At 30.2% G+C, this 26,679-nt stretch overlaps 1 protein-coding gene across 3 annotated transcripts in view; it reads left to right on the forward strand.

The window, feature by feature from the left end:
* The window catches only part of LOC107436982 (hemocyte protein-glutamine gamma-glutamyltransferase), a 57,091-nt gene extending 33,080 nt beyond the window's left edge, over nucleotides 1-24,011 (forward strand). For all 3 annotated transcript variants that reach the window (XM_016048832.4, XM_016048834.4, XM_016048835.4), the window contains exons 4-15: nucleotides 1,256-1,519; nucleotides 2,825-2,943; nucleotides 5,181-5,288; nucleotides 7,153-7,330; nucleotides 9,019-9,157; nucleotides 11,500-11,603; nucleotides 14,442-14,610; nucleotides 15,748-15,845; nucleotides 18,822-19,109; nucleotides 20,143-20,303; nucleotides 22,471-22,607; nucleotides 23,714-24,011. In XM_016048832.4, the coding sequence (XP_015904318.1) occupies nucleotides 1,256-1,519; nucleotides 2,825-2,943; nucleotides 5,181-5,288; nucleotides 7,153-7,330; nucleotides 9,019-9,157; nucleotides 11,500-11,603; nucleotides 14,442-14,610; nucleotides 15,748-15,845; nucleotides 18,822-19,109; nucleotides 20,143-20,303; nucleotides 22,471-22,607; nucleotides 23,714-23,855 (1,907 nt within the window). In that variant the 3' untranslated portion in view covers nucleotides 23,856-24,011. The remainder of the gene's footprint in view (nucleotides 1-1,255; nucleotides 1,520-2,824; nucleotides 2,944-5,180; nucleotides 5,289-7,152; nucleotides 7,331-9,018; nucleotides 9,158-11,499; nucleotides 11,604-14,441; nucleotides 14,611-15,747; nucleotides 15,846-18,821; nucleotides 19,110-20,142; nucleotides 20,304-22,470; nucleotides 22,608-23,713) is intronic.
* Nucleotides 24,012-26,679: the final 2,668 nt, after the last annotated feature.

Here is a 26,679-nt window from a genome sequence, read left to right on the forward strand (position 1 = left end):
AGTTGAGAAAATTATCAGTTTAAAATAACATGCAGTTTAAAAAAGTAACATGGTTACAAGTAATTGAATAAGTCTCATAAGTATATTAGATAAAAAAATAGATAAACTTTGTCAAAAAGATAAAATTCTTAAATAGTTTACTGCAAGAGAACGAAATCCTTCTGTACGTGACATATTAACGAAATTTCTAGCACTTTATCAAAGAAAACTTACAGGACTAAAACGCTTTGTCACAAAATATGGTCCAGTGCTTAAATTCTTTTAAAGACATGGACCTGCGATCTTCTTTGTTTTAGTCTCTGATATTAAGCTCTATTTTGCTACACTGAACTCTCTTGCTGTTAATGCTTGAAAGAGTCGTCTGAGGGGCAAACGATAGCAAAGAAAATCACAGGCTAACACCCGTAAGTCATTGAAAAACCTCAGTGTTTACAAGACGTTTAAATTATATTTCAACCTTTGTAGTAGTAGTTAGTTTGCGAAATAATCAAAAGTCTCTCTTCTATGATTATAGTGTAGAGTAGGATATACACACCAGACAAGCTGGTACTCATTCATCTGAAGCTGGATAGAATTCAACCTGCCACTCTGGATCGATACCCAGTTTTTCACATTAACAATTCAGTATTTTGACCCCTATGTCATCACAGAAAATTATTTAATATAGTTCTTTTTTTTTAAATTAGAGTTGATAGGAGACATTCGTGTTCTATATAATTAGACTATGAGTTAGTAGTCAGGACGTCTCATCAAGAGGATTTGTCTTTATAAACACGAATCTCACAATCCCGAGGCACCCTAGTAGTCCTTTTTCCTCGTCATACGTAACTTATAATATCGTTTAATTACTTATGCAATTACATCAAAGTTTAGCGCAGTAGAGCCGTTTCCAGACCTTGTACCATTCATTAAACTGCGTATTCAATCCAGTATGTTCGAGGGCAAAAATAAGAGTGATGGTATGAATTTTTAAGAGAAAGAAATAAAGAAAAAAGAGGATTTTACTTACATATATCTAGACGTAATATGCTCACCTGTCAGAATTATCGGTGGATGAGAATAATTAAAAGGAAAGGGCTATGAAAATACTGTAGAATAAGATTTTTACCATAAATAGTAACATTATTATAGTAATTATTTATTTGTGTTGAAACTCTAGTGTAGTTTGAGTGTCTTAATTTATTTCTGTATGTAGGAATCATATGTCAAATTTACAGTTCCTTACAAATCTATACACATTTTTCTTAAATTTCAGGGCCAAAGCAACAAATAGGTAAAGGAACCCTTATTATTCTTCCTGTTCCAAATAATAAAGTATTTACCCGTGATTCTGCTCACTGGGATGCTTGTATATCTCGCCAAGAAAGAGCTATCCTTACATTACAAGTCCAGATTCCTTATACAGCTGGTGTTGGACTTTGGCGAATGAAGATAAAATCACAAGTAGCAGGCAATGAAAAGAGCGTCTTCCATGAATGTAAAGAGAGTATTTATGTACTTTTTAACCCCTGGTGTAAAGGTAAACACTTTGTACTCTAAGAAAATTACTTAAACTAAAAGAAAATTTTCTATAAAATGTCTCAACAAGAACAAAAATTTTAAATTTTAATAAAAAATACTACAGTTATTTTTGTGGTACATTTAATCATATCGTAATTAGGTTTTTAAAACATAGTTCAATAAAGGAGACAAATTTTATTGTACAAGCAAGAGATTACTCAAATGAGGAATAGAAAAAAATTACGCAATGATGTCGTCAGCTCACAATGCACACCAAATATGGTACAGAACCACTGTGTCTCAGATGATAGGGCGCTTGCCTCCCAATGAGGTGACCATTTCTGAATCCTAGTCACTGCCGGTAGATACGAATTCTGTTCTCGGCTCGTACCGACCTGAATGCTGACGTAAAATATTTTCAATAATAGACAGATTATGAATTAAAATCCATTTGCCATCAGGGTAACCGAGGAAGTTTTCGTGGTTTTCTCCCCATGTAACGCAAATGCGAGTAAGTTCCGTCAAAAGTCCTCCTCGAAGATTAGTTTGTCCCAATGCTTGATCCAGGAGTTACCTTGTCTTCTGGATTGGATTCAAAATTATGAGGCTGGAGTTCAATATTGATCGTAAATTTAAAATTTGGCTGGCTGTTCACTGCTGGTTATAATATAAAATAAAATATGGTATAGAGCCGCGGTGGCTCAGGGGAATGAGGTGACTCAGGTTGGAATCCTAGCCGCTGCTGGAAGATACGAATTCTGTTCCCGGCTTACACTGACTACAGTGCTGATGTAAAATATGTCAATGGTAGACTGATCATGGGTTAAAATCTCATTGCAATCAGGCTAACTGTAGGAGGCTTTCGTGAGTTTCTCTCTAAGTGTAATGCAAATCTGGGTTGTTTTTTCCTCTAAGAAGACTAGTTTGTCCCAAAGCTTAACCCAAGAGTTACTTTACTTTCTGAATTAGGCACAAAATTACAAGGCTACGTTGAATATTGATAGTCATAAATCGAAAAAATGGGTTGGCTAATTAACGCCAATTATTAAATAAAATATAGTACGTTTACCGTATCTGTTACTCCAAATGTAATTCTAACTTGCCTATTTTATGAATAAATAATTTTTTTCTTTAAAAAAACTGTATTGTGTAAAACTGCTTGGATACCCTGTATCTTGCCAAAAGGGAAGGAAAAAACAACATTACTCTACTAAATATAGAAATAAGACCATATTATTAAAATATAAACATTATATTGAATGTCTAGTATTATAGATAACTAATGATTTCTCTAAATCAATATAATTATTCTATGTTTTACTAGATGATCCAGTCTTTCTGTCTGATTCCAAACAAAGACTTGAGTATGTTCTAAATGACGAAGGAAAAATCTTTGTTGGTTCTTACAAACAACCAGTTGGACGGCCTTGGGTTTTTGGTCAGGTAAATTTTGCATGGTTTTTAAAACAAGTATTAACTATAATTGCCTGTATTAAATTATTATAATATTGAAACTATCTTGTCTTTTTACATAATATTTTATATAAAAATTTATAATCAATTCCATAATTCAAAGCCAAAATATTTTATTTCTCGTGCATAATGATAACTGTTAAGTTCCTTTCCATTGATTTGCAATTAAAAATGTGAATTTTAAGCATTCTTAATTTTTTATCCAGTTTTCCAACTCACATCAAAATAGAATAAAAAAGTTATTTATAAAAATACATAATTTTGCTTTCATAACTATTTGAAACTGTTTTCTTCAAAAATCTGTTCAAATATTCACCTATTTTACAAGATTTAGGATAATTGTACATTAATTTCAAAAAGAAAGCCAGATATCAATCACTAGTAATAATAATCATTCTATAAAATTTCAATCCTCCAAATTTAATTTTAAACATTGCATGATCCAGGATTCTCATAGCAGAGTATATGAAAATTTCAAATATTGATATAAATTCAAAAAATGGTAATAATACATTTTAGTTTTTTAATAATGATCTTAAGAACTTTATTTCAAAATTTTAATTTTCATAAATAATAGTAAAAAAGTGAATATAAACCCTTACAAGTTATAGTGAATACGTAATCCTTACAAGTGATAAAGGAAAAATAATTTCAATTTTATAACAGTGGGAGAATCATATGCACTGATCTATATTTTCATTTTATTTTCGTATCCACCGTCAATAAATAGCTTATTCACATAATGAAAGTGCAATACTATTAACATTCATCTACGTATCCTAATAATTTTTAATCACATGCAAAAGTAAGGGAACTTTTGTTTGTTGCGATATCGACACATATAAAGAATAATTTTTATCTTAGGAAAATTATTCTTTATTCAGAAATATCGCATTAATTTATACCAATAGATGTGTCTTGATAACGACTATTGGTTTTCCCATTTTTAGTTTCTCTTTATATTAATTTTTATATATATATACTTAGTAAACATAATATGTATAATTTTAATGCAGTAATGAGTAATGTTATTAGAAAAGTAAATTGAATCCCTGTTTCTTAGAAATTTTCTAGGAACATATTTTTGTTTTTTCTCTTTTTTAAATTGTATTTTTATGTCTTAGTAAGGTCGGTGGTCAGAGCAGGTAGTGAAAAAATTAAATGCCCCTTTACTGTGCTAATTCTCTTATTTGTGGCGCATTTTTAGTTTTTTTTTCTTTTTTTTTACGATAAATTATCTAATGTCACCATGACAGTTTATTTTATATTATATTATATAACAATATTATATAGCAATATTTTACACTATGTATCCAACTTAAATAAAGCCACCTTGATTTTGTTCCCTAACTGGGGGCAAAAAAAAAGAAAACAAAAATGAGAACCAATCATATACATTAAGAAAGTCTATATCTAAGCACATATTTACAAGCATTAAGTCACTTCCTGCTCCACCAGCAGCGTCGAAGACTTCTAACTCACGCCAGCTTATATTCAAATGTAAACAATCTTTATACGATCTTAAAAGCTCGAAAACATGAAGTGAAAATAATTCTCGTTTGGTGCAAATGAGTATAAGTGTTTGGTGTAAGCTTATGCCATTTTATAAGTTTAGATATAAATTACACCCTTTAAATTGTATATGAAAGTTCGATTTAGTGTTAACCTGAATTACAGTGCTTCTTTGCACGCTTTTTTGAATTGTCCAGCATTATATTCAGTGGGATATTAAACCACAGTTTTTATAGTGTACTTCGAAATATATATGCCAAATTGTAGCAGTTTGAGTTTGTGGCAAAATAGAAGGTTGCCAAAATTGAAACCTGGAATAATATTTATGTCCTCCAGGCTTCAGTAAATGGTATTCTGCATCATATATTTCAAGGCATACATAAACATATCGGTTATATTAGTTATAATCAGGAATAGTTTTATGGGGTACTTTTTTTCCCTCCTTTTTTCTTATTCGATGAAGCTAACTTCCTATCCGTGTGGAGCTGGTAATTAGTAACTCCTTTCAAATATATGTCTTTAGATATAGACTTTTTAATACATTGGTTTAGTTTTCATTGTTTTTCTTTGTGTCAAGTTACAGCACAAAATCATGGTGGCTTTATTTAAGTGGGACACATTGTCTATACATGTTGCAACCTGTTTAATGTATTATTATTCAAAATTATAAAACCTATAGACTTCTCTTTTTTTAGTTTGCTGATGCCGTTCTTCCCGCTAGTGTGTTTCTTTTAGAAAGATCTGGTTTAGATTATACAGCAAGAGGAAATCCTGTTAAAGTCGTACGAGCTATATCAGCAATGGTATGAGATTTTAATTTTTTTTCAATTAAGTGCATGTATTTAAGATCTTATTGCTTCATAAAAAGTAAACATTCTGAAATAGCTTGTACAAATACAAATATAGATTAAAAGTAATCTCTCAAGAAAAGTTATATTTGCTAAAACTAATTTTATTATATAGACATAACATTGACTAATATGAAAATAATATCACTATAATTAAAAATTAGTATGAGCAAATTCTATTTGGTTGAGTCGAAAGAATTTTCTGGTAGAAATAAAAACAGCTCAGAAATCCTATTCTAAGGAAAAAATTTCAAGCTAAACAAACCTTATTAAACTCAAATTATGTATATATGCATATATATATACTACTGAAAAAACTTTTTTTTACTAAACAGACCTAAGTAAGCTCAAAGGACAGTTTTTTCTAATCAAGTTATTATTTTGAAAAAAATTTAAAATTATATAGACCTAAATTTACAGCTCGGCTTAAATTTACATTTAAATAAACTTGAAGCATACTTTGTTTCTATCAAAATATCATTAAAAAAACTAAACTTATAACAAAATTAATATTAAAAAATTCTTCAGAAATTTATTTTAAAAGCTTAATAATTTAAATTTGTTAACTCTCAAAACTGCTAGCACCCGCCGTGGCATTGATTCCACAAGGTGCTGATAGGTAGTCTAAGGTATATAGTACCAAGCTCTCACCAACTGGTCCTGCAATTTCCTCACATTGCGAGGAGGTAGCGTGGCAGCACTAATTTGGTTTTCCAAGTAGGACCACAAATGCTATTTTGGACTAAGGTCAGACGAATTTGGGGGCCAAGACATGACTTGAAAGTCACTGGAATGCTCCTAGAACCAATCCATGACGATTCGACCCTTAGGGCATGGTGCATTATCCTGTTGGTGAACACCATCCCCCGCAGGAAAAACTGTTGCCATGAATGGGTGAACCTGGCCTGCAACTATGTTCAAATAGCTTACAGACGTCAGGGATTGTTGTTAATAGGATTATGGGTCCTATTGTGCCCCATGAAAACATTGTACCTATANTACTGCTTTGGAGAAAAATATTTACGGGAAAAAGTTTTATATTTTTAGTCAACTTCAGAAGTTGAAAAATATTTATTTATCGTTAAAAAACTTTAAATAACATAACGGGATACATTAATGGGTTTCAAATCCAATTTATTGCAAATTCATATTTTATATATATATATGTTGCATACGCCATTCAGCGCCACCTGTAGTTGAGCAGACTCCCTCTACATTCACTCACTGAACGGCTGCAGGGAGCGAGCTCATTAAGATGTTCCAGCTCTACTTATTTTCTATTGTCATTTAAGTGCTTTTTGTCATGATAAAAGCTTTAAAACGCAACCCTAGACTGCTTTGAAGCTTCATCGACACTCCCCGTCCGTAACATATCTATATATGTAAAATTCCCTGTGAATCTTCAATAAATAAACCATTATGTACCTTCTCCGCAAAACGAGAACTCCCGTAACCGAACGCGGACGTCATTTATGCCTTAAAACTTTATTTCCATCTCTACAATCCGGGCAACAATTTTTTTTTAAGTTTGAAAAAAAAAAACTTTCTGCTTTAAATTCTAAGGGAAAAAATATACAACTTTCCTTTATTTTTAAAGAATGCAATTTTTTTACCTTATCCACAACTAAAAATATTGTTAAGTGTCATAGTGGGAGGTTTACTATTCAAGGAGGTATTACCACGTTTCCCATAAAGTGATTGGGGGTGTTAGGGGGTAAACCTAATAATCAAACCGTCTGAGAAAACTTTGTAACTAATTTATTAGAAAATGAAGTTTCAGAATTTTAGAAAAAAGAAAATCTATTTTTTTTTCTTAAAGGTCAATAGCAATGATGATAGGGGTGTACTAATTGGTAACTGGAGTGGTAACTATGATGATGGAACAGCACCCTGGAGTTGGACAGGAAGTTCCGCTATTTTAGAGCAATATTTAGCCAGTGGTGGTCAGCCTGTTCGATACGGACAATGCTGGGTGTTTTCAGGAGTTTGTACAACAGGTAAGTGTTAACTACTAAAAATATGATTGCTTCATTAAATCGCTCCAAAGCCACTTAGAGAAACTCTAAAGGCATCGCATATTTTTCGCAATTTTATATTGCTGCTAAATATTCAACAGATCTAGTTTTAATTTTGAGGTATTACTATTAACATTGAGTTAGTTACCATTAATATTGGTTATACTATTACTAGTTAACATTAATTACTACTGATATTAGTTATTACTAGATATTACTTAGTTAATATTAATATTGAAGTATCGTGAACTGTAAAACCTGTGGTGTAATTTGGTGGTTTACATTCAGGCGTTGAAAAACTCTAAAACTGTGTGTTGTTTCAAGTTAATATCGAATCGAGAATTCATGCGCAATTTAAAGTGCGTAGTTATTTGTTTTTTTTTAAATTAATAGCTAGAACTGACTGGCTCGGAACTATTGCGTTCTTCTTCACGGAAGAAGCCAAAAATATTGCTCATTTAACGTTACCAAATGGGCATCAATTAACCTAAGTATCGGAGGCGAGCAACATAACCCACGTCACAGATACCGGTTCATAGGGTGGCCCACATTCACGCGGAAGAAAACAAGCACACAAAGACATCCACGCCCTGAGCGGGATTCGAATCCGTGATCATTGGTTTCGTATTTAGATACCCTGACCGCTCAGCCACTTGTTTAAATCTAAACTTCAATAAAGCAGAAGGCTTACACCAAGATCAGATACATTTACTCTATCCACAAATTATTTTCGCCAATTCTGGCGCACATTCATTTAGGCGACATCACTAGTTTGTTTATAATTTGAGCACGAGAAGGTGGAAGTTTGCTTTACCTCACTCGATGCTGAACATTCCGAAAAAATAGAACTAAACTCTTATAAAAGGCATGTATGTTTTTAGTTATATAATAAGCTAATTATATTCTCTTAAGAAGATTTATATAAATCTGTCAGTCGTATTAAATAATTATATAATATTTCTATCCGCTATGGTTTTATTAAGCTTTATTCGAATTCATATTATTATTCTCTCTGTGCTATGCGATTGCCAAACTAATTTTATATTAAGAAATATTGTATACATGCGTCCTAATTTAATAATCCTTGCTTTAAACTGTATCATAAGAATAACATGACTGACTCTTATGCGTATCATATCCTACTGAAATTATAATTTTTAGTGTTACTGAATAACAAACATGGTGGCGGCTACTAAACACCAAGTAGCGTAAAAGAACATCCTTGGTTCTTGGTGTAGTGTAACACCTAGATACAAAAATCATGTATGACGTTTCATTACATTACTTTGGTGTAATGAAACGTCATACATATGGCCACCATTTTTGGTGTTGAAATGCACTAATATTTTTTTACTGTGTACGTTTGAAGTTTTTGATTAGAAAGCCTACTTAATTCATTTTCTTTCTATTTTTTTTCTTTTTTTTTAGAAATGATGAGCCATTTTCTGTTGCTTTAGCCCTTAATAAGCTTTTACATTACTGTTTCAGTATCTTTTCCAAATTTTTCAAATAATTTATTCGCTTCAAGTTAAAAAGTATTTTTCCGGTTTTTCATGCTCTTTTTTACCCTATATATGATAATTTTTTGCTCTCTCTATATGCTCATTTTTTGTTCTCTTACATATGTAATAGTAACTTTAACATAACCATAAACTTTTATGTGAAAACAGTTTGTAGAGCACTAGGAATTCCATGCCGAAGTGTTACAAACTATGTATCAGCTCATGACACAGATGACAGTTTAACCATCGATAAATATTTTGATGCTGAAGGAAACGAGCTCAGTGAATTTAACGAAGATTCTATTTGGTACGAATTATTTTTACATTTCTTAATAATCTCTCTGGAAGAATTACAAAATAAGTTAAATCAAATCAGGCAAAAATAAAAAAAAGATTTATCATTAAAAAAAAAAGTAATTAGTAGTCTATGAATTTTCAAGCTATATACTTGTAATAGTAATATATAAGTTAGTTCTGGTATGTATACTCCATAAGAATGTATACTGGTATGTATACTCTATAAGAATGTATCTGGTATATATTCTCTATAAGAATTTTATTGTAGGGTTTATTAAATTTATATGGCACTAAGTGTAACACAAAATTTTAACAAATTAAACTATTCTATAGATTTGAGTCAATTAAATAGTTTCCATTCAAAACTGAAAAAAAATTATCCTTCATTCAAAAAATGAAATAATATTGCAGCAAATGTAAGATTAAAGTGACTTTAGAAATAAGGCAGAAAACATATGAGATCCCAAATTCAAAACACGTACAAGCTTTCGAATTTATTTTAATCATTTTCATCGAATTCTTCATGACTGAGTGTTGATAATTTGGAAACGTGACTCTTTGAGCTGCCGATTTTTCTAACTAAAAGTCGAAGATTTTTCCAAAACATTTAAAGAAATAGCAAAATGTGTGCCTTAAATTTAATTATTTAAATAATTTTGTCCATCACTTTTTATAAACAGTTCAAGAGTGTGTACGCTGTTACACTATCGAACAATAAGTATTTTGAAATTTTATTCTTTTTAACAGAAAGCTATAAGTCTCAATCTTTCGGAGATTGTTTTCAATGAATCCTCGAAGTATTTTTTCTACTTGGGAGGGCTTAAAAAATGCATGCAAGCTCTTTCATTAATTGCGAACTTACATTGTTACTCCCTTTAATTCGGAGATCCAACTCATCCATGAGCTTCTCGATAGGGTTTAAATTTGTGCTCTGGGCAGACCAGTTCATTTGGTTAATACCAATGTCATCTTAACAATCTATGCAACAAAACCTCGCAACAGAACAGCTAACGTTGTCTTTTTCGAAGTACCATGGATCCAACCTGTAAAATAGCCATAACGTAAAAGGCAATCTTTCATTCAAAATAGTTCTGTTGGTGTCAATAATGAGCCCATCATTAATTTGAACCAATGATCTTCATCGATACGAAGAAAACATCCCCTGTCCAAAATTCCAACTCCACCAATATGCATATACATCCAAATACTTATTGGTAGATATTTCGTGAAAGACCTAATAAGTTTATTATAGTGTTTTTAAGTGCTAGCGAAATTTTTAGCTAATTATGTATTTAATTAAGTATATAACCCCAAGAAACTGAAACGCAAAATATTACTTGATCGAAAACTTCATTCGCTTCAAAAATATAGAAATATGAAACACAGTCAATATATTTCAAGAGCTTCAAAAATAGGAGCCAAATTTTTTTTCCTTCACATTTACGTCTGGCAAGTCTTGAAAATGGGCGTCTGTTTTTGAAGCACTTGAAACATGTCGACTGATATTTCATATTTGTTTTTTTTTTTTAAAGTAAATGAAGTTTGCAATCAGGTAATACATAATTTTATCAAACTCTTCTCCGTTGCCGAGTAATGGAGCAGTATTTAAAATGAAAAAAAAATTGAAGTGACCACCACCTGCTCTGGCAAAATTTCACCTGAACATGGCACAACACTCCCTTGTTAGGGACTCGGAATTCTCGCTAATATCGTTTTCCTGGTGATTTCAGACAAAGAAAAGTTTGTGCATGGTTTTGGAGTGCAGAAAATGGATTTTGGAATGATGAGCGCTAATGTGCCAGTATTGTTTATCGGATCATCACTAAGAAGGAATCTAAGCTGTCACCAATAATCCATTAGAACGACGTTAACAATCTAGCCATTATCATTAATAAAAAAAGCTTTGACTCAAAACAATCATAATTGTAACGAGATGATTAAAAAAAAAATCATTATCAATCTCGTTGCTGATACTCCATATTATTCCATAATACCATCGGAACATTACATTTTGTGCAAACACCATTTCTTTTTCAAAGCCAGATAAACTTTTTTTTAAACACAAACTAGTAACCCTTCAATAAATGCAATATTTAAATTAATTGCATCGAAATATATCGAACAATATTATTTGATACCTAGTTTTTGTGGTTTAGACTCGGAGCAAAAGCTTAATGGATGCACAATTTGGGGAAAAATGCACCCAATTATGCAAAAACAAGATATCAGAATATATTCGTATTATACTTCAATAAGGAATGAACAAACGTTTTACTCAAAATATTAAGAATTATTACTTTATCATTTCTTAAATATTTTCTTTGATCAACATTGTTTGAAACATTCCAACAGGAATTTTCATGTATGGAATGATTGTTGGATGTCTCGGTCAGATTTACCCTCAGGTTATGGTGGCTGGCAAGCAATAGATGCTACACCACAAGAAACAAGCGAAGGTATACGCATTTACTTTGTTCTAATGATTGTTTTAAGATTGAATGATTGTTTTGTAGGAGTATCCATAACATGAGGTTTCACTCTGCATGCAAAAATTTTATAAGTAGAAATTGTTTTTAAATTATGTTATATGAAATCTTTATAAACAAATTTGAAATTGACTTTAGTTGAAGTATAGTGGAATCGTAAAAGTTACTTAGATAATATAAAACACCCTATTGACGTTTAAAGAAACATGTCAGTATTGTACGAAATTATGTAACCTAAAACGCGTAAAAAACTATAATGGTGTAAAATGTTTTAAGCGAGAAACGACAATTTAAAACTCTAATTATACATTACAAAAACAAAATTTCAAAAATAATAATAATAAATAAATTAAAAAATCCTTTTAACAATTTTAGTTAGCCAATCTCAGTTCGAATCTAAGTATAAGTTTCGATAAACGAAATGTTTAGAAACAAATATTTTTAGAACTGCAAGATTTTCCTAGATTGCCACCCACAATGTAAAAAGTTTTGTAAAAAATGAAGCTCAAATTATGCAAAGTAAATTGACATCTAAAAAAAAAAACATAGACAAAATCTGGTGAATTATTATCGAGAACATTAGTGAAGATGGAATTAAAAGTTTCAAAGATAGTAGGATTATCGATTGAAACTTAAAGGTGTTTTCAATTATCATCTTCCACATTCTTTCAGTTTCATCTGACAACCAAACAAACTTTAATGATTTTAATCTAATAGTAAAACAGTCAAATAATATTTAAATTTATACCATTTTGTAAAATACTCATTGTAAAGAGCAATTGTCTATCAGTAAAATTACCGACTATTAGACTAATAGACCTGATAAACCATTCACAAAGTTTGAATTTGATCCTTCAAATTTTTGTTACTGCTGAATTGATTTGACTGATAGATGCCGGAGATTTGCAATTCACCATGGGGGATCTCAAAGGAGGATGAATTTTGACCCGTCTTGAGAACTATCTTTAAGCAAGTTCTCTCAGGTGTATGATAACAGACAACACTTGCAGGTGTCAGTTCGCTTTAAAAATGTGATATAGTAGACTTAACTGATTTGCAAGATCAGAATAAGTATTATGGACTATGTCTGGAAAATTTCAAAAATAAGAAACAAATTTCGTTATTGCCTAACATTCAAAACAGCTAAAATAATTTTTTTTTAAAAGAGAGAAAAAAAACATTGTACGAATTTATTGCTAATATTTTCTTAGATTAGAGACTATTGAGACAAATTTTAAAAAAAAGAAAACAAATTCTTGAAATAAATTTAGATAGTCCTATATTAAAGACAGTTTTAATATAATTCTTTTTTTAATGTCTTAACTATCGGCATAACTGAGAACGAGTTTATTTCCGACATTGTCTCAGATTAGAAACAGTTAGAACCAGGGCATGATATCATTTTTCAAAATCAGTATCAAAATTTACTAGTGCTTAAAAAATAAGACTCGCAAAATCAGGGTTGTTACAAACAGTTTCTTCAGCAGTATCGTAATAGATTTTGTGATGCAGAGAATTCAGCATAATCATTGCTGTCTGACTTATTGCAATAAACCAATCACTGAATACTAAATGTTATATAAATGTATGAAATATAATTGTATGAAAGTTTACATATTTAAGTGCGCGATTCCAAATATCGTATTTAAAATATCGAAATTTTAAAAGCTATGTGGAAATCGCAGGGTCGGAAGTAAGACAACAAACTATAAGAACTGGCGAAAAAACGATTAGAAAATTACGTTGATTTACAACGATTTTGTCGCGAATTGAACGCGTCACAAAGTGATTAGTCAAATTTGAAATTCCTGCACTTCAATAGCATTGCATTAAAAATGTCGTTATTTAAAGAACCATGTGAAAAAGACCATAAAAGCGAAAAAATAACTGTCGAGAAAATGGTTGGAAGCTGATATGGATTAAAGATGGAGTAGCCACGAATAAAGCAAATCAAAAAGCGATAACTCAGATTCGAAATTTGGGTGTCAAAATATCATATTGCAAAATCAGAATTTAAAAAATTTTTCAAAACTGCTTAAAAATCGGTAAACAACTGTAGGAAAACGAGGTGGATTTATGACGTAATCGTCACGATGTGGGTCAATGCCTTCCCCTGAAGATTTACCCATAATGACTTCCGATTTATCTTTGATCTCCAATTCTTTTCATTAATTGCAAGAAAATCTGACTCCACCGAGTCACCCCATCTCAACCGCGGCTTTCCACGCTTTCTTGTTCCAGTGGGTTTAAAAAGCAACATATTTTTTATTGTGCTGTCATCACTCATTCGAATCCCGTGGGACAGCCAATTTATTCTATTTATTTTTATGTATTTATAACATAATTTTTGAGTTTATGACTACTATGTTCAAGTGCAAGGCCTTGTAGTTTTGAACCCAATCCAGAAGGAATTCCTGAATCAAGTATTGGAAGAAATTAGCCTTCGTGTAGGATTATTCGGTGGAACTAGCCCACACTGGAGTTATACGGAGAGGAAAACCACGAAAATCTCCCACGGCCATCCTGATTGGAAGGGGACTCTAACTCATGATCCGTCTACCACTGAGCATATTTTACGTCAGCACTGTGGTTGGTGTGAGCCGGGTGTAGAATTCGTCTCACCAGCCACCGCTGGATTCGAACCCAGTTCACCTCATTGGGAGGCGAACGCTCTATTCCCTGAGCCACCACGACTTTACTTAGAAACATCTTAATTAAGCGCCATGCTTTATTAGCGTACGTAGAAGGTGAGGGTTTAAGTGTAATTCTGTGGTAGAGACAAATAATGAAAATTTATTTATATTTTAGGAGCATTCCGGGCTGGACCCGCCTCATTGGTAGCTATTCGCAGAGGAGAAATAAATCATTCCTACGATACACCATTTGTGTTTGCCGAAGTAAATGCTGACATAGTGCACTGGAAATTAGACAAGAACAATGAATTTGGGTGGATAAAACTTAAAACAAATACTTACCAGTAAGATTTTCTAATAATCAATTTTCATTAGATATATATACTTCTAATATACTTTCGAAAAGTAAACAAATCCATCATGTAATACATTTGAATCTAATATGTGTTTATTTCGTGAAAAATCATTTTTTATTAGCTAATTTATTATTATTTTTAACTTAATAATTATCGAAAAAACTTTGAATAGGAGCATATTTTTACATCATTTTAATTAGAGTATTTATGATTATAAAATACCACATTTGAATGAAGGTGGTTGAATAGTTCCTATGGCAATAAAATTAAAAAAAAGTCTTATTTTTAATATTATATTTCTCAGAAACTTTTTGAATAATTTCATTCAAATTACATTATATTTGTCATTAAAATTAGATTAATTAAGTTATAAAAATATAACACCTTATAATTTTAAGTTTTCGATTATTTTGGAATTAAAAAATACATAATTTTTAAAAATTATATTTTACATAAGATTTTCTTTGTATGAACAAAATTTATAATTGTGTGCGAAAATGTTTTGATACGCTGAAAAGTTCTATTAACCATAAAATTACTACTCTGCCCTACGATAGAAAAATTAACATAACTGACAAAAATTCAAAATTGAGATTTTTATATTATGCGTTCTTGTATGAACTATATATTGCAATTAAAACAATTTCAGAAATCTACTTTTTTTATAAATTATATGAAATTTTATTTTAGGATTTATAGTATATTAAGGAAAAGAAGAAAAAAAATCTCAGGTTTCTTTTCTCGAAATCTTTCATGAAGTACTTGCGTTGATTTTTCAATTGCATACCGGTATTAGTTCCACATTTTCTAGATTGCGGCTAGTCATCATATTTTGTGGACGAAAAATCTGAAACTGTCGAAAAATAAACTAGCAAAAGATAAATTAATAAATTAGATTGATGAATACTAGATTGGTATTTAGAGATAAATTGAAAGAGAGAGAGAGAGCGCGCGAAAGAGAAGAAAAAGCTTTGAGATTTCAGTTCAATGAATTTCAAACAGAGACTAACAGAAAAATGCAGAATTCCTTTGTCTCAATTGTCTTTCAAATTATACACATTTTAACTTTAAAATGTCTTTCTTTTACAACAGAAATATTTATAATTGTTCAATTTTTGTTCCTAGGATTGGAAAACTTGTTGTAACAAAAAGAATAGGATTTGATGACGAAAGTGGGCATCGTGATATGGAAGACATTTCAGCAGAATATAAGTCTAAAGAAGGTAAACTGAATAGATAGACATCAGAGGTTTCAGGTTTGATTCTAATTAACACAAGTTAAATGATCCAAATCATAATTAAATATTGCAAATAAAAGCAGGAATGTCAATTGAAGAAAAGTCACAGTTCTGTGAAAATGAAGAAAAAAAAAATATGAATTAATTTATTTGATATTTGAAAACTTGCTCCAACGCTACATTGCCTGTCCTTATAAAAACTTGAAAAAAATTCAGAATTATTTATTGATTTTAATAATTTTTATCCAGGTTGAAATATAGTTGACTAATTTTTTAAAAAATTCTAAATTTTTTTTTTATCGATATTAAAATTATTTGTCCGTTTTAAAGCCCAAATAATTCTTTATGGCAAGATGGTATGCAGCGTATTTCGTAAAGACCATCCTTAATATGTATATTAAGAATCCCAACCAAAATGAAAACAAATAAGAATGCGCAAAATAATCGAGGAGGAAAAAACAAAAATGCTTTCAAAATATGACACATCACGGTACAGGAAAGCGGGAATATTAAATAAAAAGACAGGTTTGATTGCTGGCGGAAACAGAGATATAGGAAGACGAGGGAATAATAACCTCCTTTCAACCTCCAATGTAGTCTATTTTGATGTTTATTACATCTGCCGTCTTCTACTGTAATCGGTCAGATTTCGAAGGCGTTTTTGTTTTTTCTTCGAATAAATATTAATTGATAACCCTAATGTATACACCTTTTTGATTTCATTTTAGATAAGGATTCTGAAAAAATACATATTAAATGCAGTCTTTACGGAACACCATGTAGATAGTTTAAAATTACGGCTCTGCTTCGAGTTTAACGCTGTTGAACTAAAATTTTTCTTTATTTTCCTTAAAAAAAAATAAGCTACAAAAACCACCCTTAGGTCCACTTTTGTTAACAGCCATTTTTATTCATTATAAATTGTATTCAAACTAATCTTAAAAAGAGTGTCTTGAGATTTTTGTTAAATCAAAATATTTTATGAATTTGTGCTTCATGAATTTCGAATAGTTATTCTTAGAATGGCTATTTTAGAAAAAACTAGCCATTCTAAGAATAACTATTCGAAACTATTTCAATTTTAGTTTCAGTGCATCTTATCAAGCTTATCAATTTAGTATCTTAAAGGAAACAGCATTTCAATATTGAATTTCAATATTCAATATTCGTTTTTACTATAACTAAAATACAATAATTAATCAAAAGATATTGAAAATTAAAAAATGAATGAGATATTTTCGAAATTAAATTTAATTTCGAAGCTTAAACCCACCTGCCAAGAACATAAATCAATATTTTTTTAATTTATTTAATCTCCAAACAAAAAAATTATTTTAATGTATGAGAGAAATGCTCATCGAAATTTTATCTTAAAATCTTTATAATAAATGAATAAATAAGTTGTTGTTGCTTCTAATGTCACTTGAAAATTAAACAGCTAGCTTGGTGAAACTAAGCGAATTTAAGCAGAGGGAGCCTTTCTTGTTTATCAGTGGCGCCATCCATGGCCAAGAATACGTCTTCGCCACAAACGCGCCTTACAGCCCGTTTTAAAGGATGGACCCATTGACACATTCATTCAATTATCCACATATCCTAATTTTGAGCTGATCCAGAGAGCGATCGATCTCCAATTCATTACCCCCAGAGGTGTTGATTTGTTTTGGGAACTTAGAGGACTTTGTGACCCGACAGATTTAACATGCACCAATCACCATTTACTACACGGAGAGTCTTCGGCCGGTGGAGATCGGACTCACGTTGGACTTGGGCCCAGCTCCCTATCAACCAGGCTATCCGGCCAATCACAATTCATTGGACGTATCGAAGATCAATATATTAGAATCGAGACTTAATCCTGGAGGGGATTGAATGTACAGTTTAATAACACAAAAGCCGGGTGCAGCTATGTTGCACCAAGCGCCAGGTAAAAACTTATTTAAAGTAGCAAGATCAGTGTTAAAAATTTGTCTGACGTAAGAGAAGAAAAAGTTACCACAAACAAAAGGAAATATTAGTAATGGGGAACCTTGGTGTTTTGAAGCGTATAACTATTTAGATGAAAAGGGTACGCCTGGCAAAACATCACTACTAGAAAACAGACTAATTCCCTAAGAAAGACTCCCGCTACCCCTCGTTGTAGACCGGGAGCTGGTAACGGTTGATCTAGTTGTAAGGTGGGTTTTAGGTCGCAACTGAAGATTGAACTCCAGTCTTTCAAAATGACGGTTAATTTCCTTTAACCATTGAGCTATCGCGGCTCGATTTAAATATAATTTTGAAAAAATTATAATATTGGGAGTATTATATCATAAATGTCCTTATTAAAGTAATGTTTTTGGAGCAATTTCTCAAACATCTGCATTTTGCTGAAAAGCCATAGATAAATACACGAAGAAAAAAAATTTCTCTTTCTCTCTCTCTGACTATATAGACACTTTCAGTGTCTTACTTTTTTTAAAAATAATTTCTCAAGAAATACTTATAGAAATATTTTATTTAATTTAATTTAAGGCTCGTGTAAATGGGGTTTAAGGCAAATAAATTAGTTTTTTTTTTAATAAAATGTTATATGTATGTTATTTTTTTTATAATATATTTAAGCTAGGTTTATGGAATTTTGTACAATTATTACATATAATACTTGAAGTTATCAATGTAAGTTACAAATTTATTGCTATATTTTCTGACATAGGATGTTCAAAATTAATGTTTTCATTCGTAATTTATAACCGGCCTCTCAAACTTCTGAAAGCTTTAAACTTTAAGTATGAGAAATCGCATACCATGAAAAAAATTTAAATCACAAAATAATCCTCTACTAAGTATTTGAGAAATTTTTTAAAAAATGTCAAAAACTGTACGAGTCTCTTCCACTATTGTGTACATACCATTAAAAGCTTTAAAATTCAGCTATTAAATAAAGTCATTATTGATTTAATTTGTGGATTTTTATTACAGGCTCTGTCGAAGAACGTATGGCTGTGTTGAATGCAGCTAGACGGGGAGGTTTAACTCATATTTATGACATGCCTCCTCCAGGAAAAGAAGATGTTAAATTCATTTTAAAAGATATCGATAAAGTTATGATCGGGCGACCCTTTCATGTTGTGGTGGAGGTAGAAAATAATAGTGATGAGAAAAGAACAGTGACATCTGTTCTCTCTGCTAGTACTGTTCATTATACTGGAATAACAGCTAGAAAAGTGAAAAGGGCCAGAGGAACATTCACGCTAAAACCACGACAAAGTAAGTTCATTTTTTTTTATAAGATTGATATTGCTTATTTACACAGGGTGTTCAAAAAAAGTATAGATACGGTTAAATATTTCAGATTTACGCCTCTGGGTGTCACCCCAGTCTCAGAGGGAGGGGAAGGCGTCCAGTTTGGTGTCATTAGATAGACCATACACGACTTTTGTTACTTTTTCAATCTCTGATGTATTTTTCACCATTTAAGCAATTAATTTTCACCATTTAATATTTCTCCATTTTAAGCAATATGCACCCCACTTCTATTTTCAGATTACAGTGTCATCATTGAACCAAAGTGCTATAACCTATAGGTCGAAATGGGGTACTTATAAATCTGCAATAAAAATGGCGTTCCTATTTTAGATTTTAAAGTTAACCCAACCCCACCCACCTATATTATTTTAGAACATGTCCTTACACTTTTTTCCACATTTCCTTTAGTACTATTTTTTTTTTTAATTCCATATTTTGAAGCCAAATTTTGTTTTTTATGCGCAATAAGTGTTAGTGCAAAAATATGTTAACATGAATTAAATATATAAAAATTTCATTTAGATGAAATGAAAATAAAGCATATTTTCATTCAATTTAATGCAGTCCTTATACTTTTTTCACTTGCTGTAGATTTCACAATAAAATTAAAATTATAGAATCACTTTATTTATCGTATAAAATGGTATATCGACAGTCGTATTAATACCTATTCTCAAGGGTAATTAAGAACAACTAGATTATTACTTCAGCTCATTTGTTCCAAAATTCAAATTTCATATTACTTAAAGAAATTTTTTTATTTTTTATTTTCTCTACATCATCTCAATATCATCAATCTTTTTCTCTACATTTAAGATATTTATGCTAAATATTCGTTTGTAATACTCCATTTCTAGGTGTATATTACCTTATTTACTTACTATTAATCATAATTATAGTTTATATAGAACATAACGCAAAATGTAAATACGTCAGATATTTCTGTTTCGGCTTTTAATATAAAATGAACTAATTTTGTTTTTAAACTTTCCAGAAGAAGAACTTGGTATTGAAGTAACTGTAGACGAGTACTTAGACAAACTTGTGGATTATGCATTCTTAAAAATTTATGCAATATCTACAGTAAAAGAAACACAACAGACTTGGGCAGATGAAGATGACTTTCAAGTTGAAAAACCAACATTACGAATAGAGGTATGACATTACCAATCCTCAATTTCTTTTATGCAGAAGTGAAAAAAATCTACATTTTGTTAATATTGGCTATTATGTAGTAATAAGACACACATTGGTATATACTCATAACGGTTATCACATTTATACTATAATAAAGATCAGCAAAGTGCATGGCAATTCAGCTCAAGGGACTATTTAAACTTATCGAGTTTGGATCCCTTAATTGCAAAAATAATCTGCTTTATCCCCATTTTTTTTTATCTTACAAAAAATGATTTAAACGAATGGCAATGCAAATTGTAGAATTGTTTTAAACTAAAATCACAGAAGCAAAATTTTTTTTTTAAATCATCAAAATCATCCAAAGAAATTTTTAAAAAAAATGAAAGTATGAAGCTCCAAAAAAAAATTAAATTGTTGCGGGCTTAAATTACAACAACGCAATTATATCATTTCAAATTAAACTACAGTCAGTATAAATAGCTTTATAATTGCTTTATTTTATAATTGTTTCATTCGATTTTACAATTGTTTGAAAAGTGATAGATTTGTATTTTTAATAATTTTTTTTAATTCGAAATTGGTTGGTTGTGGTTTTGATTAGAAAAAAAATATCTATTGCCTAACGCAAATTAGTATAAATATCATTAATTCCCATTAACATTTGGGGAACGGAACAAAGAAAAAAAAACAATTTACTAAAGAATTCTGTTTTTTTCTTCAGATATGCCCATTCGAAATAAATAATATTTGCTTTGTTTAGTATGGATGGTGTTTTCAATATAAATGTAAACAACACCAATCTCCAGCTCGTGACCTGCTTTACTTCCGGTAAGAAAATATTCAGCTACTTGCTACAATTTATTCTGCGAGGCGATATTTTCAAACAGATAATTTTGTTTGTAATAAAAGAAATAAGTTTTATAATTTTTGAGTTCAAATCTGGTATATTTCACAAGATATTTATGATATTAAGTAGTTCTGGTGAGTTAGAAGTGAAAATTTGTTTTAGTTATTTATAGATGTATTGTTGAGAAATGGTGACATGGTTGCTAGATTTAGAAAGAAATCGGTTTTTTGCCAGTCCAGATTTGACCTCTTTAACTTGTTTATTACTGTTTGTTCTTTTTGCAAGCCGTGCACCATCATACGTGATTGTTAGCATAGTGTTCAAGCAGCGAGATTAAGTTCATTTTGCAAATTGTCATTTAGGTTTAAATTTCGAAGTTGGTATATTGTTGACAAGGTAAGTAGTGTTTTATATTCCTTTTTTCAGATGACGATTCTTCGGTCTTGAAATGACAGGTCTTCAAATTAGGATTCTTATAAAAATAATAAATCAAGTAACAAATACACGTATACAAGAAATACTACTCAAGAGAGTCTCAAAACACAATAATCACATTGTGAGCCAAATGGCTTCAAAATACGCCGGAAACAGTAATCCGGAAGTGCACCCAAGTGTAGAAAACACCATCCATACATTTAGTATACGGCTACAACTGTTTAATATATTGTGGACTCCGTACAATTGTTAATTCTTCTTATCTCCATGTTAACGTAATTAGCTCACGGTCTCTTTCTTAAAAATAGAAAAAAGTAGTAGCATAAGTGCTTTATTATTTGGATTTATTTTGCAGAAGCATTATAGTTCTATTTACCACAATATATTCATAATGTGAATACTTATATCTTGATCTGAAGTTTAAGTACAATGCATGTTTACTAATAAAGTGGTCGGTAACAAAAAGTATATAAACTTAGTATGAAAAAAAAAACATGTACTGCCACTTTCTTCATATATAAACCACTTTTACTTGCTGAGAATTAATGGATTGTACTTTAAGAGTAAACTAGTACAATCAACGAAAGGGGATAACGACAGTGATTAACATAGCTACACCACCTGTTCAATGCTCGGCCCAGCGTTCTGTTTATCTAATTATTACTAGAAGTCTGAGAGAAGTCCACGAATGAGGATCAAAATATATATATATATATTTTTATTAAAAATAAGTATGTGGAAACGCATGTATTGAACTTCTCTTAATTCATTACTAAAAGTAATATAAAAGCCATTTTTGTAGATTCAGAGGAGTTTATAATAATATATTTTGTTTTTGAGTAACCTTTCATCGATATAAAATTTATCCAATTTAAATATTTATTCTTTGCCATTTCAAAGGTTGAAGGAACCCCCAAAGTTCACAGACGATTTAGAATCAGAATTTCATTCACAAATCCTCTCAAACGAAGACTTGAAGACTGTGCTCTTACTCTTGAAGGACCAGGTTTAGCAGCACCCTTTCGAATTATGATTCCGTAAGTATTTTTTCCCCTTGAAAACACTTAACTTGCATTTTATAGTTGTTTGGTTGGTGAAGAGTGCCTTCTAACAGACCCCGATGTGTGTTATTAAAACTTTTCAAAAACTAAAGACACCTACCTTTTTCAAAGACCTTATGCAGTGTGGAGTTCATTGAAAAACTTATGTTTACCGAAATAATCCCACGACACTAGACAGCGGCAAATGCGTTCATTTCCCTTAGCACTCTATAAGAGGTTTTGCGTTACCATTGCACTGCGAGCAGTGGATGTTATAAAATAGATATTTCATCACTAATCCTCCAATTCAATGATTCATTGTTTATTATTTTAGCCACTGAATGGCGATGTTTAATTATGTAATGTATAACTTTTAATAAGTTTCACTTTACTATCATCCATCTTGTTAAATGCCCTAGCTCAACCACTTATATTGACTAATTATGTTTATTTAATAATAAACTCGCATTTTAAAAGGCAATCCGAACTTTTTACTGAATTAATAATGCCTCAATTTATTGAGTAAGTCACACAAGATATTCCAGCACTAATAAAGAATATAAAGTGAGGAGAACAAGAGTGACCACGCACAAGACAAAGGTAAGCAATATTTATCTCTGCTACCTTTAATTCACTTAAGTGCGTGATTACTAACAGTGGACATCCTGAACAGATTTTTTAGTCAAGCCAAGGGTACTTTTTTCAAGAATTTTATGCAGTGTACAGTGCCATCTGCTGGTAACTTTTGTAACTATACTCCAAATTTCCGGATAAAATTTTTTTGTTTTCACAACACACACCGTTTGTTTCATTTCTCCGTAGTCTTTTGTTTCAGAAATTTTTAATTTTAAAAACAGGTCGGCCTTTGTTGGACTCCCTGTATATTCGTACCCATAAAATAGAGAGCTCTATACTCTGAAGAACAAGTTTGGCAGGAAATAAGAATATAAATTTCAATATAACTCATCACTATATTGAATTTAGAGCTTTCAGATTTTATAAAAAGATTCATTTTTTCAGAAAGTATATTCCAAACAAATGTCATACTAATCATAATATTAAGAAATGTTACTTTCATATTAATTTTTCAATTCTTGTTACAGGGATGTTGAAGCAGAGAGAAACATGTCTCACGAGGAAACATTGATCCCCATAAAACCAGGGCCCAGAAAAATTACCGTCATTTTCTCCTCACGTCAACTGATAGAAGTCGTTGGTTCTAAGCAAGTGATCGTTCAAGACTAATATTTTAAAAAAAATGTGGCCTAAAAATACAAATAATTTGCTATATGCCCTTTAATATGATTTTCTCAAGCCATCAAAAGAGTTTAATTATCAAAATTATTAATATATTAAAAATGATTTTGTAATAATTTAATTAAATAGTGAAACACTTCAAAATGTGCTAATTTTTTTCTAAATCTTGCATTCATCATTGTTCTGTCAAGACCAATAGAATGAACAAATAGTAGATATAATTAAATTAAACATTTCACATAAATTAATTCTCCACTTAAACAGTTTTGTCACACCAGAAAATACTGTTTCTTTTTTATTTGATGCATAATTATTCCCTGTAGGCATTCATAAAGTGTTTATACGTTTTATTTATAAATTTATCAGATGTTTTGCTAGGCAAAATTTCATAATTTAAACTGCCATTGAATATTATGACACTGTGCAGCTCTAATGTGACGTAGATGAAGAACCTACCTAAATATCATGAAACTAAGAAAAAATATTAAGAAACAAGTACTTTGAAGGTGTTACCAATTTATTAGCAAAATAAAATTAAGTTCTCACCCTTCATATTTTTCTATAAAAATTTATACTAAAAGAAAATATTAACCTAACTTTGAATTTTCTTTTTTTCTCCTCCAATTAACTGAATGATTTTGTTCATTGATCAAAAATATTTTTTCCTATAACTTTTAAATTGACTAATTAATCACTTCACATAAGAAATCACAAGGAAAAGAAGAACCATAACTTCTCATAAATTTTGATAATGATTAAACAAAATTTTGGAGAGACAACTTATATGAGTATACAAATCCATTACTAATTTACATATATTTTTGAAAAAGTACCATTTGCACACGGTTCTACAATAATTATTGATAAAACCTAGGTACTAAAACATAAAATCAGTTGATGATCTTTTTATATCAGGTGCAGAAAGTATTATTTTAGTTAAAGAATGTTTCTTTTAGAAAAGAGCAAAGAAATTTTAATTAGGGGATAATATAAAATCCAATCATAAAAAGGTTGATTTCAACTGTAAAAAAAAAAAACGAATTTTTGAAGTTGAATCCATTTCTTAACATATTGACTGTTGAATCTCAAAAAACTACAATTAAGAACCATGATATCAAACAGAATGCCTAGAATTGTCTCTCATCAATAAGTCTCATGAATGCAATCAATTTCATGAATGCAATGGAATTGGTTATTAGCAAGTCTAATATCACGACTTAATTTCACTGAAACAATTAAGCAATGAACTGAAACAATTTAACAAAAGTTAGATTTTGACAGAATAGTGACCTTCAAGCATAATTTTTTAAACACAATTTCTTATATCTTTTTAAAAAGATAGGTCTAAGAGATTACAAGAGGAAACTATGTAAAATTGCATGTTTGTGTGTTAAATTCGATGTTAAAATAAATTTCTAAGGTTAACATATTTGAAGGAAAGAGTAACAGTGAACAATACAAAACAGTGTAACATGCAGCACACCAATTTAACTTCTATTAGTCAATAACACATTTTTCATTTTCAACTTCATTTTTTCATTCCTTGTCTCATATCTCAAAAACTATTCAATTTATTTCAATTTTGTTTTAAGATTGAAGATACCTACAGTATATTTCTTAATTTTGTTTATCTAATAATAAGTTACCTCTAACCTTCAGTGATTAAGAATTTTTTCATTTATGATTATTAAGAACTTTTTCTAAACTTCATTAGTTAAATTTTTATGCGAAAGAAGAAAAAATATTTTACTTATAAAAATTTTAAATAATAGATATTTAAAAAAAAAACTTTCAAAAAATAATTTAAACATAATAATTTAAATAAAAATAATTTAAACATCTCATTAAAACAAATTAGAAATCAGATAGTAGTTTGATATCAATGGGATGAGGATGAAATATATATCTAATTATTTGAAAATGTGATTGAAGTTTGAAGATTTGTGTAAACTGCATGTTACCACATTTCTAATCTAGTCACTGTAACTTTTTCAAATAGGGTTGTATCGATTTTAACCATAGGGATTTTAAGAAGTGATTTTAACCAATACCACTAAAATGAACTATTTAATTTTTAAAAAAACTAACTAAATACATTTCATTAGCACATATTAAACTAAGTTAACATTTGTCAAATATGTCATAACCTAACACAGGTAACACCAAAAACGTAATACCAAGTAAAGAAATGCCATAGCATGACACCAAGATACAGCAAAATCGTTTAAGTTATTTTATACACTAACTCTTTTATATAATTTGAGTTGACTTTAAGAAACGATAACAAGTAAGAAGTTTTGCTGATATCATTCAACTTGTAAACAATTTCATAATTTAGTTTGGATTATTCCAAGTTTAGAAAATAATCTTTCTGTTGATGAAGGTCTGCATAACAGCTTATGAGATGTAATTTGAATTCATGTTTTATGGGTTTTACTGCAACTGGTTTATATTTTACAGTTGCATGGTCCATTTTTAACATTCTTATGGTACATACATATTTTAATAATTAGCCTCATAAACTAATTAATTTATTGTTTAAACTATATTCTTATGTTTAAAACTAATAAGTTACTTTTTTGTGTGAAAAATTGATTAATAAAATTAAAACCATTTGAGATCATCTTTAACCAATATGACCATTTTTGGACATTAGAAATCACTTTAGAATGATTAAAACCACTTTTATCTAGGACCCTAGTCAAATTGTTTTGCCCGGTCAAATATTAGAGCCCTGTCCCCAAACTCACTGTAAAGTTTTTAAAAATGCATAAAATAAGATTTTGATGCTCTAAAAGATTACAATGTTTTT

Source organism: Parasteatoda tepidariorum, chromosome X1 (assembly GCF_043381705.1).
Source record: "Parasteatoda tepidariorum isolate YZ-2023 chromosome X1, CAS_Ptep_4.0, whole genome shotgun sequence".
NCBI classification, from domain to species: domain Eukaryota; kingdom Metazoa; phylum Arthropoda; class Arachnida; order Araneae; family Theridiidae; genus Parasteatoda; species Parasteatoda tepidariorum.